This window comes from Lygodium microphyllum, chromosome 4 (genome assembly GCF_053477565.2).
Source record: "Lygodium microphyllum isolate KBCC chromosome 4, Lygodium_microphyllum_v1.1.10, whole genome shotgun sequence".
Lineage (NCBI taxonomy): Eukaryota > Viridiplantae > Streptophyta > Polypodiopsida > Schizaeales > Lygodiaceae > Lygodium > Lygodium microphyllum.
The window spans coordinates 103,180,745-103,193,621 of record NC_141138.1 but is presented as its reverse complement, the minus strand read 5'-3'; the positions used below and the strand labels follow the sequence as shown (position 1 = coordinate 103,193,621).

General features: G+C 41.4%; 1 protein-coding gene across 1 annotated transcript; it reads right to left on the bottom strand.

Annotated features, from left to right (window-relative positions):
• Positions 1–5,868: 5,868 nt before the first annotated feature.
• LOC148037410 (reticulon-like protein B6) lies at positions 5,869–8,441 on the bottom strand. Its single transcript, XM_087676327.1, has 6 exons — positions 8,245–8,441; positions 7,378–7,556; positions 7,000–7,180; positions 6,720–6,861; positions 6,565–6,634; positions 5,869–6,466 (listed from the first exon to the last, which is right to left on the bottom strand). The coding sequence occupies exons 2-6, from the start codon at positions 7,544–7,546 to the stop codon at positions 6,297–6,299; spliced, it is 732 nt and encodes a 243-aa protein (XP_087532453.1). The 5' UTR covers positions 7,547–7,556; positions 8,245–8,441; the 3' UTR covers positions 5,869–6,296.
• Between the last annotated feature and the right edge of the window lie 4,436 nt (positions 8,442–12,877).

The window sequence follows — 12,877 nt, the reverse complement described above, 5'->3', positions numbered from 1 at the left end:
TGTCAATTTTGAGGGAGATAAGGAAGAAGCATATCTACACAAGTGAAGGTCTTTTCCATAGTGTTTGAGCAAATAAGCATATGACATATTGTCAAAATCTCTCCTAAAAGAAATAGTAATTTTTTGAATTGCTCTTTGTGGTACAATGGTATAGTAGCAAGGTCCATTGCTATTGTATTTCTACTATTTTCCATGGTTTTACATGAGTTGTAAAGGCAAACAATTGTGTTCCAATCCCTTGATGTGGATGTGATCTTATGGAAAGAATTCATATGAATATTATGGTTTCAATTCATTTGAGATCTGGCTAGACTTATGGAAATAAATTATATACTAGCTTTACCTATTGGTTACAAAATATGTTATTACTTTGTGGATACTAATCCATATGAGAATGTGTGATGTGGTAGAGATGTGAAAATACACTATTTGGTTCAATGAGAGGGCGATTGAATGGTAGAGATGTGAAATACAATATTTGGTTTGTTGTCAATGAGGGGGATTGAGTTTGTGTGTGTGCGTGAGAGAGAGAGGGAGCAATGCTCCCACATGCTTGTAAGTATCTAATCTATACTTCTATACTACATTATAATTCTATACTATCTATATCTATAATATCTATCTATATTACTATATTATTTTTATTGGAGGTTTGGGAAGCCTTGAACCTCCAAAGGGCTTTTAGAACCTACCCTATTTCCAAACCTTTTAATTAAAACCCCCTCTTTCATACGTGTAATCTCTCCTTCCCCTTCCCCTTTTTAATTAACCTCTCTCTCTCTCTCTCTCTCTCTCTCTCTCTCTCCTTAATTAAATCAAACTTTTTACAAATGTCTCTTTCTCCTCCTTTTTAAATCAAATCTCTCTCTCTCTCTCTCTCTCTCTCTCTCTCTCTCTTATATTAAACTTTTTAATTTAAACTTTCTTGCTTTTTTTCTTTTAATTAAATATTTTTAAAATATCTTTTCACATTTCTTTTTCACTTTAATTAAATATTTCTAAAAGCTTTATTTAATTAAACTTTTTTCACATAGTTTTTCACATACTTTGAGAGAGAGAAGAAGAAGAAAAAGGGGGGAAAAGAGAGAGAAAGAGAAACAATTATAGAGAGAGAAAAGATAAAACTTAAAAGAGAGAAGAAAAAAATGAAAAAATAGGAGAGAGAGAGAGGGAGGAGGGGACAAAAGAAAGGAGAAAGAAAAAAAGGGGGGAGAGAAAGAGAGAATATAAATACAAAAGAGAATTATAAAAGGCAAGGAGAGAGAAGGGAGAGAATAAAAGAGAGACAGAGAGAACAAAAAAGAGGAGAGACATAAGCAAAGAGAATGAATAAACAAGGAAAAGAGAGAAAAAAAGAGGAGAGAGAAAAGAGAGAAGAGGGAAAAGCAATGATGAAATATGAAAGAAAAAAGAGGAGAGAAAAATAAAAAGGCTAGGAGAGAGAAGAGAAGAAAAGAAGAGAGGCATAGAGAGAGAGAGAGAGAGAGAGAAGAAGAGAGAAGGAAAAGAAGAAAAGAAAAAAGAGGGGAGAGAGAAAGAAAGATAAGAAAATAAAAAAGATTAGAGGGGGGAGAGAGAAAAAGCAAGGTGAGAGGGGAGAGAAGAAGAAAAAAAAGAGAGGAGAAAAAATATGAGAGACAAAGAGAGGAGAGATAAAAATGAGGAAAGAGGGAGGGAAAAGAGGGGGAGAGAAGAAAAGAAAAAAGACGGGAAAAATGGGTAAGAAAAAAATAGGGAAGAGGAGAAAAAAATATGAGAAATGATTATAAAAGGCAAGGAGAGAGAGGGAAAGCAAAGAGAATAAATAAATAAGGAAAAGAGAGAAAAAAAAGAAAAAAGGAGACAGCGAAGGAAAAGAGACGAGAGAAAAAAACAATAATGAAAAATGAGAAGAAAAAAGAGAGAAAATCAAAAAAATGAGAGGGGAGAGAAGAAAAAGGGAGAGAGAGTTAGAAAATAAGAAGAAAAGAAAAAAGTGAAAAAAAAAGTGAAGAGAGAAAGGGACAAAAAATGAGAGAGAGAGAGAGAGAGAATAAAAAGAAGAAAATAAAAAAGAGGGGAGGAAGAGAAAGGCAAGAAGAGATGAAAAAATAGCAAAGAGAAAGGGAGAAAAGAGGAGAGAGAAAAACGAGAGAAGAGGGGGAAAAAAGAGGGAGGAAGAGAAGGAAAAGAGAGGGAAAATCAATAATGAGAAGAAAAAAGAGGAGAGATAATTTTTTAAAAACGAGAGGGTAGAGAAAAAAAGGAGAAAGAGAGTGTGGAAAAAAAGGAGAGAAAAAAGATTGAGAGAAAGAGAAAGGAGAGATGAAGGGAGTGAAGAGAAAAAAATGAAAAAAAATTGGAGAGAGATTTGGGGGGCAAGTAAAAAATAAAGAGAGAAATAACAAAGAGAAAAGGAAAAAGTAGGAGAGAGAAGAAAAAAGAAAAAAGAGGGGGAGGAAAGAAAGAAGAGAGAAAGCCGAGAGAGAGAGAGAGAGAGAGAGAGAGAGAGAGAGAGAGAGAGAGAGAGAAGTGAAAATATCAAGAGGAAGAGACTAAGAGAGAAAGAGAGGTTTGACTTGAACTTCAAACTTTGTGAGGAGGTCCAATTGATACCAACTTAATGTATAGATAAAATTTTATAAGTTTGATGTATATAAGAGATTGTATATATATCTAGCTTTATATTACAAAATTTATAAATTACTTTTAATCTTACATTTGATAAGAGAGAAAGAGAGAGGGAGAGGGAGGGGGGGGGGAGGGAGAAAAGAAAAAAAGTAAAAACAAAAAGACAAGAGAAGAGAGAAAGTGAAAAACGAATTGTCAAACACAACAACTTCTGTTATCGAACACTGCCGCGAAGCAGCTCCCAATTTAAAACCATACTTATATGGCGTTCACACAATCTCTTCCAACATCTTTGACGGTATTCTCGCTCTCCAAAAGTCTGACAGCATATTGCAAGTGTCAGTAGGATGCATTGATTGCCCCATTAACCCAATGGCTCTCGGGGGGATAGATAGATAGGTTACAGGTATACCCCAATCTGGAGAACTATAAGGAGGAGAGAGACACATGAAAGCCCACGGGAGAAGTATCCATGGAATATGTCCACGCAAGTCAGTTCTACTACAACATCGAACATGTCTCAAGTTGTGGTTAACAACACGATATGTATGGGAGGCAAGTCCTGCTAGTGAGGCCGTCCTCACTGGTGCCCTGACACATTCTGCTGCTCTCACGTGCCCTACGCACATTTCCATCATTTATACTGTCTATAGTGCCTGGGCGCTCTACACCATAGCCTCGGACCCCCTTCTGCAACTTCAAGGAGCCTCTTGCCTTGGACCCACAATGTGGCTGCATGGAGGTGCCTGCAAGAGGCTTCTCAATGCTTGAAGGATCTACCGGATTCTATAGCAATGAGGGAGTGTCCTGGTATCGACATCAACAAGTAGTTAATCTTCAAGAATACAAATTGCAGTCCTCTTTACTTTGTTGTTTGACAGACTTATTCAAGTCAACTGCAATAGATCAACATGAGTCACTATGATTCTTCAATTAGTGACTAGCATATCAACCCCCCCCCCTCTCTCTCTCTCTCTCTCTCTCTCTCTCTCTCTCTCTCATATAGATACGTGCATCCTGGTAGGTTTCACTCTTACATATTATTTCCACCCAAAACTTACATTATATGACATGCAAGCGCAGACTGTATTAATGAGAATTAGACATTATCTGTTTGTAGTCCTCAACAAGGGATTATCTATTCATCTCTGTAATTATTGTCATCAGAATCAAGTTCTTTTGTGGTAATATATGACTATAGACGGGGTTATCTAGTCATCTCTGCAACCATTGTGATTCGTGAATCAAGTTATCTTGATACCAAATTTGACTTTCTATTCAAGTTGATGTATGATCTCCACAACATGCTACAAGAAGATGGAGCGTATAACCTTTCAAGTGTTTGATTGTTTATCTTATTTCACGTAGTATCTATCTTACATCTATTTTTGTCTCATTTCGTTAGCTAAACTCCTCAGAAGACACACTAGGTTTGTGTTTGGGATTCACGTCTAAATAATTAATGTCTATGAAGTCCACATGTGCAATCATGTGATATAACTCATGCACCTTTAAAGCATGAGTGGACGTCTTACATATGAGATCTCAATCCACATGCTCGCAAATATCATAAGTACAATCACAAGGGAAACCAGTGACAACAAAGATATGCATGTTTGATATCTAGATGGATGTATGAATGCATTTTAATGTTTTTTGACAATACATGAGCAGAAAACTCAATTTTTGGAGAGAGAGAGAGATTACTATTGGTTATGATGACAAGTGACATACGGGTGAAGTAAAGAGGTCAAACAATGAACTATTGATGTGAGTAATGTGCTACTTACCATCTACATGTCTCTATTGCAAGCGTGCTCTGCCAATGAGGAGGCACGTAGGTGAATCTAATAATGTACAAATATCACCCTTAAATGATAATTTATACTAGAATGTACTTTACATTCTTGAATGAGGATATGTTATCACACACGTTAATACATTCATGTCACCATAATTCTTGCCCTTGCATTATCCAATTACAAGTTCCACCATTGCTAACAGCATCAAATGATTCACATAAAAGGTAATGAGCATGCTCTTGAACCACCAACTCTTACCCTTACTTTCATTATAGTAGCACGTGCAAGAGAGAGAGAGAGAGAGAGAGAGAGAGAGAGAGAGAGAGAGAGAGACACCTCCATGCATTTTGAGTTGGACAATGACTTGGAGCACACCGTGAACGGGTTGGTTGATATGTGGCCTTCTATTGCCTACACGCTGAGAAGAATGCTAGGCAGAGTTTCGCTAGACATTTCACAAGACATAGAAGAGATGATCGAGTGATTGTCATTCTAAGAGAGAAGTGAGTCTCTTATAACCAATGAACCCATTGTCCCACAAAAGTCAAGGCAATGAACCTGTAAGATAAGGGGAAAACAACTCGAGCTATCTACATCAATGAGGATCTCATTGAGGATAAGGTAGAACATATGCTGGACCGCCTTAAGGTATTCTCATGTGTTCGGTATGACCTTCTGCCATCTTAAGAAGATCTGCGACCAATCACACTATTCCAATTGTCCTCAATGCAAAACCTGCAAATAGGCAACAAAGCAAGCAAGCAAGCTTACCTTTTCACTCCAGTCCAGGCTTGCCCATGTGGAGCCAAGAGCTTGGTGCTTTACCATGTTTAGGGCATGGTAAGCCCAAAATAATTGGGCGCAAAAAAAAGGGCATTTACATCTCAAGATTTGCACTCTTTTGGGAGGATCTAGAGTGTGATGATATTCTTCTATTTGAGCTAGTTAGATAAAGGACAGGATTCAAATGTTGCTGAAGCCAGTCTCATTGTGGGGTGGTGGAGAAGGCAGACAGCTTAGCTGCTAAAAATGGGCAGGCATGCTTTGAAAAACTGTAAGAAGAAAATTGAAAAATGATGCTACAAATGCCACCCGCAGATTCAAGCTGATAACATCACAAACTGGTTGACATACAACATTCTAGCAGGCATCAAACAATGCTGAGTACATCAGTACCTCATTGAGAAACAGAGCCACAAGTCTAAACCACAGATTCAAGCTTAGAAATGAACACACTGATTAACAATTCAGGTTCTAACAGGCCACTGAAAAATATCATCTGTGGATTCTAGCTGATAAAAACACAAACTGGTTAAGGTGCAACCGCGTCTAACAGGTAATAAGCAATGCTGAGAACATCATTGCAAAATGGAGCTAAAAATGCAGACCATAGATTCAAGTTGCAAGAGACACATACTGGTTAAAATTGAAAACATTCTGTCATGTCACTGGAATTCTAATGATACTGAGTTCTTACATTGCACAACTTACTACCTAATCCACTGCATGAAGTGTAAAATTCTGGCATGTCACTGGAATTCTAAAGATGCTGATACACTGCATTAAGTGGAAAATGATCTTACAGAATCCTCGTTAGATTAGCTAATGGCCATGTCCAAAAAAAACAGAGAGCGGAAAACAAGACACTTGCAACTACTGTCTACTCAAAGCCTTCTGTAAACAAATGATTGGACAACATTTCATCTACGACATGCGTGCTTTCAGCCCGTGTGCTCAAAGCTCAAGTAGGAACAAAATTACATTGTCCTCTCTAGCAATATTAAGACAGCCCTTGCCACCAAAAAGTGCATTCATACAAAGGTGTCCCCTAGATTATATACAGCCCTGCCACTGATGCAAACAGAAGGCCAGCCAAGTCTTCATTCACTCTGTCTTCTTGAACTTGGGAGCAGCATTAAAAATTTTTCTCAGAAACATTTCATCGGCCTTCTTGTACTGTTTGTGGGCTTGATCATATGCTTGCTTGGCATACAATTCAATCTGGTCTTCATACTTTTCGTAAACAACTGGGATAGTGTGGGAGACCAGAATGACTGCAGTCAGAAATTAACACCATTAGAACTCACCTGAACGGGTTGAGGACTTTACAATAAGAGAGCAGAAGGAAAACAGAATGCAACCCCAATCATACCAAGATATATCAGTGTCAAAAAATGAAACCAACCACCGACAACCGACAAGCCCCACAAGACTGCCATCACCTGCCAAACAGATTTAGACAATCAATTGTATGCTGGAGAATTCTTTCTTTCTTTGGTTTATAGCAATCGTGAGCTTGCATTATACCTTTAAGAAACGCTTGTAGTCCTTCCCGAGAGCGATGTCATGTCCAATAGCCAAGACCCTATTGATCTCCGCGCGTAAAGCTAGTGCAAGGCTAGTGGCTGCCTCCTCAGAGACATGAAGATTAGGTAGAGGAGGAGGAGACCTGCAAATTCATGCCCCTCACAAAACAGATTTAGTAAATGAATACATGCCAATAACTCTCCAAAAAAGTATCATGCAAACCCTTAAAGAATTCGTGGAAAAAAGTGAGGCGTTTAGAAGGAGGATCTCATTAAGATACCTGTTAAGGAAAACCGCCAAATTGGACCAGAGAAATAGGACCAAAAGGGTGATTAGGAGCACATTTGCCAAGATTGTCAAGAAAGTGTAACCCACGTATTCAAACAAGATGTACAACACAGATGCCCCGCCCAAAATTCCGGCTGACATAAGTTTGTCTCTCCATAAAAATGTGTCGGCGGCTGCAAATCAGAAACAAATCACCACATTAAACAACTGAATGCGCCTCAATGCACCAGGAGGTGCACCCGAACAGCTTTCATGTGTCTCGACAAAATAATTATCGCTCCCCTTATTTGAGCTACAGGCTTCTATTCAATAAGAATGCAGTTGCAGATATAGACTGTCAAACGGTAACAACTAACCCGAAAGTACTAACCTTTACCACCACCTAATATCTGATGTAAAGATCGCTGCCTGTTGAATAGGCGAACTTTGGTAGCCCGAAAGGTCTCTTCCACTGCCTCAGAAGGCGTGGATGCAGGTAAATCATGATATTTGTCGGCTACAGCATCCGTGAGAGGAGTCTCTGCATGCTCCGATGACATGTTCAAGTACCTGTACGAAACGAGAAGGCAAGGTTCTAAGGATGACTGTCTTCGAGAAAAGGGACGTAACAAACATGCTCAAACAGCAATGACACAAGCATTTGGCAGGATCGGATGGGTCCAATTGAAAACGTTCCGATCAAGTATTACCTGAGGGCAAACAAATCAGGAAACCTGGCACAAGTTCCATAACAACGCGAGAGAGAGAGAGAGAGAGAGCGCTCGCACAATAGAGGAGGATCGATTCAGTGTTTAAGAAGAGCCAAAAACGCATGAATCTAATCAGTTCTTCCATTACGTGTGAACGGCAGTGCAAAGCGCGAACCATGTTTTTTCGCGGATTAAAACTCAGTGAACGTCATGTAAGCAGCCGAAAAGAGATCCGCTGGCGGCTCTGCCATGACAAGGGGATAAAAGGCACCGGAGGGAAAAAACATTGCAGTGAGATCTAACATAGCTAGAATGCAGGAAGGATCGAATACGAACGCGGAGAACCCAGGCATACAACAGCATTTTGGTAGTCATGGAAACTAAGTCCATGCTTCCTGTGCTGAACCTTCTCGATTTAAAGAACAGATCAAGGAAGAAATAGCATTCAGATTGACGGATCTATGGCACTGTGATGCAGAAAGGCCGGCTTGAAGCCGAAGGAAAAAGAGAACAAAACGAAAGGAAGAAGTAGAGACATGGAAGCTTACTTGAGGAAGACGGAGCCTGCTCGGATGCGTCTGTCTCTGTCCCGGTCTCGGTCTCTGATCTATGGTTAGCTTCTGCGGTCTGCGACACCAGGTGGCGCTGATGATGGTGGAAAAGAGACAAAGCGCCCGGAGGTCGTTGATGATGTTGAAGAAGGATGAGGGGGGAAGGAGAACGTGCCTGCCTCGTAAATGTGTGAGGTAGAGAGAGAGGGAGAGGGAGGGGGGGGGGGGAGAGAGAGGCTCCCACACTACGGGCGTCGTCCCCATTTGCCCCACCCCCGCCAACAACCAATTTTCCAACTCACCATTTCCTAATACCCAATCACCTTTCTAGCATCCATCCAAACCCCTCGCCTCATATCAGTAACCCCCATTCTAAGCCCACTTCCACCCCTTCACTTCATAACTAAAACTTCAATCCTAACATAAGAAGCCCTTCCCCATAAAGTCTTCCTCCATCATATCTCATGCACATGACCAACCGCAGTTGGTTGACCACAGTTGGTCCATGAAAAGCACAGTTTTACCATATCTATGCACCTACGCACATGTCCGTTGGTTAGACTCTACAGTTAGTGGTATCGCAGAGTCAGAAAGCAAGTACAAAACGCTAGTTTTGCACGCCAAGAGTTGTAGCATTGCACAATTGCATTACACCTCCTCCTCTACAGCAACGCCTACCAATCTAGTCCCATCCACACATGGGCTTTCCTCCTCCTCAAAAAACCAATTCTCCACTCTCCTAACGTTGTCCTCGTAAGAATCCAATTCTCCACAGTATATTCTTATGTTGCCTCAAATCATTTTTCATCCAAAGGCCCACCTCAATTCCCTCTCCCTTGCATTCAACTTGCCATTAAACAGACCATCCTAAGCAATCATACACATGGATCAGTCCCTTGACATGTACCGAATGCTAACTTTCCTAAAGACATTTGAAACCGAGGACACCTCCACACCTTTCACATTCTTGCTTTGCATATATTGGTGCTTGTTTGTGTTGTTCCCCCAACAGTTACAGGAGCTATGCATCAATTAGCAACAGATTTGGGTCTTCCCAAGACAACACACATTTTGGCTCGAGGTTCAACAATATGTTTGGATCCATGAATTGGATGCACACGACCAACTCTTCTACAAGTGGTTTAGATTTGATTATGCCTCTTTCTAGAGGCTTCTACAACTCCTGAAGCCTCATTAGCCAAGGCAAGGCGAAGGAGATTATGTTCATGCACTCTCAACTGTGCACTTCTTGGACTTGCACACAGCGACTCCACACATCATATTGCTAATACCTTTGGCGTGGATGAGTCCACAGTGCGCAAATATTGTCACATTGTGGTCGATATTCTTGCCACAAAGCTTCAGGCAAGCATTATCTCCATTCCGTCAGGGGCACAATTCCGAAGCATCATTGCAAACTTCCAAACACTCACATTACTACCCAACATTTGTGGTGCTATTGATGGCTCACACATCAAACTTGCCAAGAAGCCTAACATAGAGGACATACCAACACAATATTGGTGCAAGCATCATTTCCATTCTGTTCTTTTGTAGGCCATTTGTGATGCATAGAAGCGCATATGGGATATTTGGGTATTGACTCCTAGTGGTACTAACGACATGGTGCATTGGAAAGCATCAACTATTTACAAGCATTTCAAAAACAATGAAGTCCTACAAGAGTCAGTCATGCTACTCATGGTGTTCACATGCGCCCTTACCTCTTGGCTGATTCTCGGTATGGAGCATGTGCACACCTCATCAATCCCTTTAGGGGGGGGGCACCCTCCAGCGTTTGGAGATTGGAAATAGTTCAAATGCCACTTGTCAAAGGGATGAGTGCGAATTGAGCATGTGTTTGAAATACTTAAAAATCAATGGCACATCCTTAGAGACATCAATGTGGACCTAAATCGTGTCGCAAGTACATTGTTGCTTGTTGTGTTCTTCACAATCTTCTTATGAAGGACACATGACATGAGCATCAAGAGGATGACTTCAATCCTCATTTGAATGATGGCGATTTTGTGTGCAATGTCACAAGGTCTGAGCATGTGTAGGGTCAAGCCTTGTGGCAAGCTGTGTACCAAGAGTGGACCCACTGCATGCAGATATGTTGACACCTGGCATGGCCTTACAATACAACAATTTTAACATCCTTGCATTTGTTGTTCCAACCTACATTCTGAATCGGTTGCGATTCTTTTTTTAACGGAATAGTAGAAGTGCAACTAGTTTCCTTTTTTTTTTTTCACCTGTAAATTGATTGTCGTAATCCCATAAGTGGCTTTGCTTGTAACCCTCTCTACATTGATTCACGGTCAATACAACAAAAGCTCAAGGTAATGAACAACGATACTAGCAATCATGTACGATTAGCAAACAGTTAATCGATTCAACATCTACAAATACCATCTTTCAATTCAGTCAGGCACAATGAAGTGACAAAGAATAAGTCTAGGAAACACAAACACGTTGCACAATAGGTGTTCTTATTTCCACCCTAAGGTGTGTCCTCTATCTACTCATGTTGATCACTTGATGTGGATGGATGACGAGGAGCCAAGAGTTTCAACCATCTTAAGTTGCATCTCCAACCTTTTCTCCTCAAATTCAATGTGACCAAACTCGGCTCAATCCAAAGCCAATGCTAAAGCACCAATAGAATGCTCCATGGACATTCCCAAACCATCCAACGCCAGTGTTGTCTTCCGCTTCTTTGTCTTCTAGCCCCTTACCGTGTGTGTGATGACTGGCCCCAAAACTGCTCATTATTGTTGTTGTATGCCATTGGTGTGTCCTGGTCCTCATTAGTGCCCTCAACTAGAGGGGGAGGCACAACAGCATCTTCATCTCCTTGTGCATTGTCCTCATCCATAGCAAGAGAAACCACTTCGGGAGAGATGTAGTCTTGGCCCAAGAAGCCATCATTCAAATCTCTAACCTTCGGTGTGCCTCCAAGAAGTTCTTCCATCTTACTAAAGAACTTCCACCTGAAAGGCTCCGCTCCTGACTGTGTATGTTTTTTCTTTTCTTTCATGAATGTTTTCTTTAGGTTTTTCCACTTGTATTTGCATTGGCTATTTGAGAAGTATGTGTCATACCTACCATGCGAACATCACACATACTTTAGCCATTATGATGCATGCAAAACAACAATACAATAAGAAGATATGGAAATGCACATGGAATTGAGGTCTCGTGCAAGGTCTGCCCAGTGTTTAGCCTTGAAGTTACCCCTATTAAGGAAAAACCACTTGTCCTCATAGAGATCAAACAGCACCTCAACGAGGGCTAGTGTCCAAATTTATGTGCTTTTTCTCCTTCAAGCTATACCTACCTCGAATGTTTCCACGTGCACTGCACCAGCTACAAGAGCGGGAGGGGTCGCTTCCATAGCCCTATTAGCGGGAACTTGTGACGCCACAGGTTGCATGGGGCTTGATGGTAAGGGTGAGAGTGCTCTTTGGGTGATGGAAGGGGTTGCACCACCCATGGGATGCACCGAAGAAGGGGAAGAAGGAGGTTGCTCTAATAGTGCCTCATGCATCAAGGTTTGGAAGGTCGAGCCAAATGACAATACTCCGTGTTAACCCTCAAACGAACGAAGGTGAAAAATCTGGAAAAGCTAAAGCAAAAGACAAAGACAAAGGCCAAGGCAAAGAGAAACGGAAGACAAAGACGCACAAGGAGAAGAGTCCTAAATAAGGGAGAAAGGCGCACAAGGAAAAGCGCAAGTCAAAACTTTTGTAAAAGAGCGCAAGCGCATCATGGTTTAATTCAAGGAGTGCCGAGCTCTCACCCGTGCAATTTGTAAATGTAGATGGGCGGTGGAAAGGAAGCTAGGAAGATAGAAGGACAATGGGAAAAAGGGCCTAGGCTACGGCTAGCCATGTAAAAAAGGGGAAAAGGGGATGACCGCCCAAAAGGGATTTAGGGTTTTGTATATAAAGTTGAAAAGTGAATGAGAAGCTCATTCTTGTGTGTGGCCAAAAGTGGCTCTCCTCTTCTTCTTCTTCTTCTTGTTCTTGCTTGCTTGATCTTGTGCTTGGGAGAGGGAGTGTGAGAGTGTGAGGGAGTGAGTGTGTGAGGGTGAGGGGCTGTGGGGTGGAGAAGCTCTCCATCTTCTCCTCTCTTCTCTTCTCTTATCTTGCTCGCGGCGATGGAGCTTGGAGCTTGGAGCGGGAGGATCGAGCTTGCTTGAAGCTTGCACTTGGATCGTGGAGCTATCGGAGTGTGCGGGAGAGAAGGCAACTCAATCGGCATGAAGGTAAACTCTCTACACTCATAGGATCGACGGCGCGTCGGCTAGGTGAGAGATAGCCATTAGAGCTCCCTTGAAATGCTTGAAGCAATAAGTGGTCCGTGGGTCTTGGCGGTTGAGCGTGAGCTCCCACTACACTCCGTTAGAGCATGCTTGGGTGCTCTCCACAATATCATTGCCAAAGCATAAGCTAGGCAATTGGGTCCCATTTCCTGTCATACCATTTGACATGCTTGCACCAAGGAGTGGTCTAGATGTCATAGGAAGCAGGGGCAAAATGGAGCAAAGGCATGGGGAAAAAAGAAAGGGTTTTGTCCTTCCATTTCTGAGCAATCCTACAAGAAGAGCCGAAGCAAATAAAGT

Coding starts and splice junctions, on each gene's coding strand:
- LOC148037410 (XM_087676327.1), bottom strand. CDS start 7,546: ATGTCATCGGAGCATGCAGAGACTCCTCTCACGGATGCTGTAGCCGAC. Junction 7,181..7,377: donor GATATTAGGTGGTGGTAAAG/GTTAGTACTTTC, acceptor TCTGATTTGCAG/CCGCCGACACATTTTTATGG. Junction 6,635..6,719: donor ACTACAAGCGTTTCTTAAAG/GTATAATGCAAG, acceptor TCTGTTTGGCAG/GTGATGGCAGTCTTGTGGGG.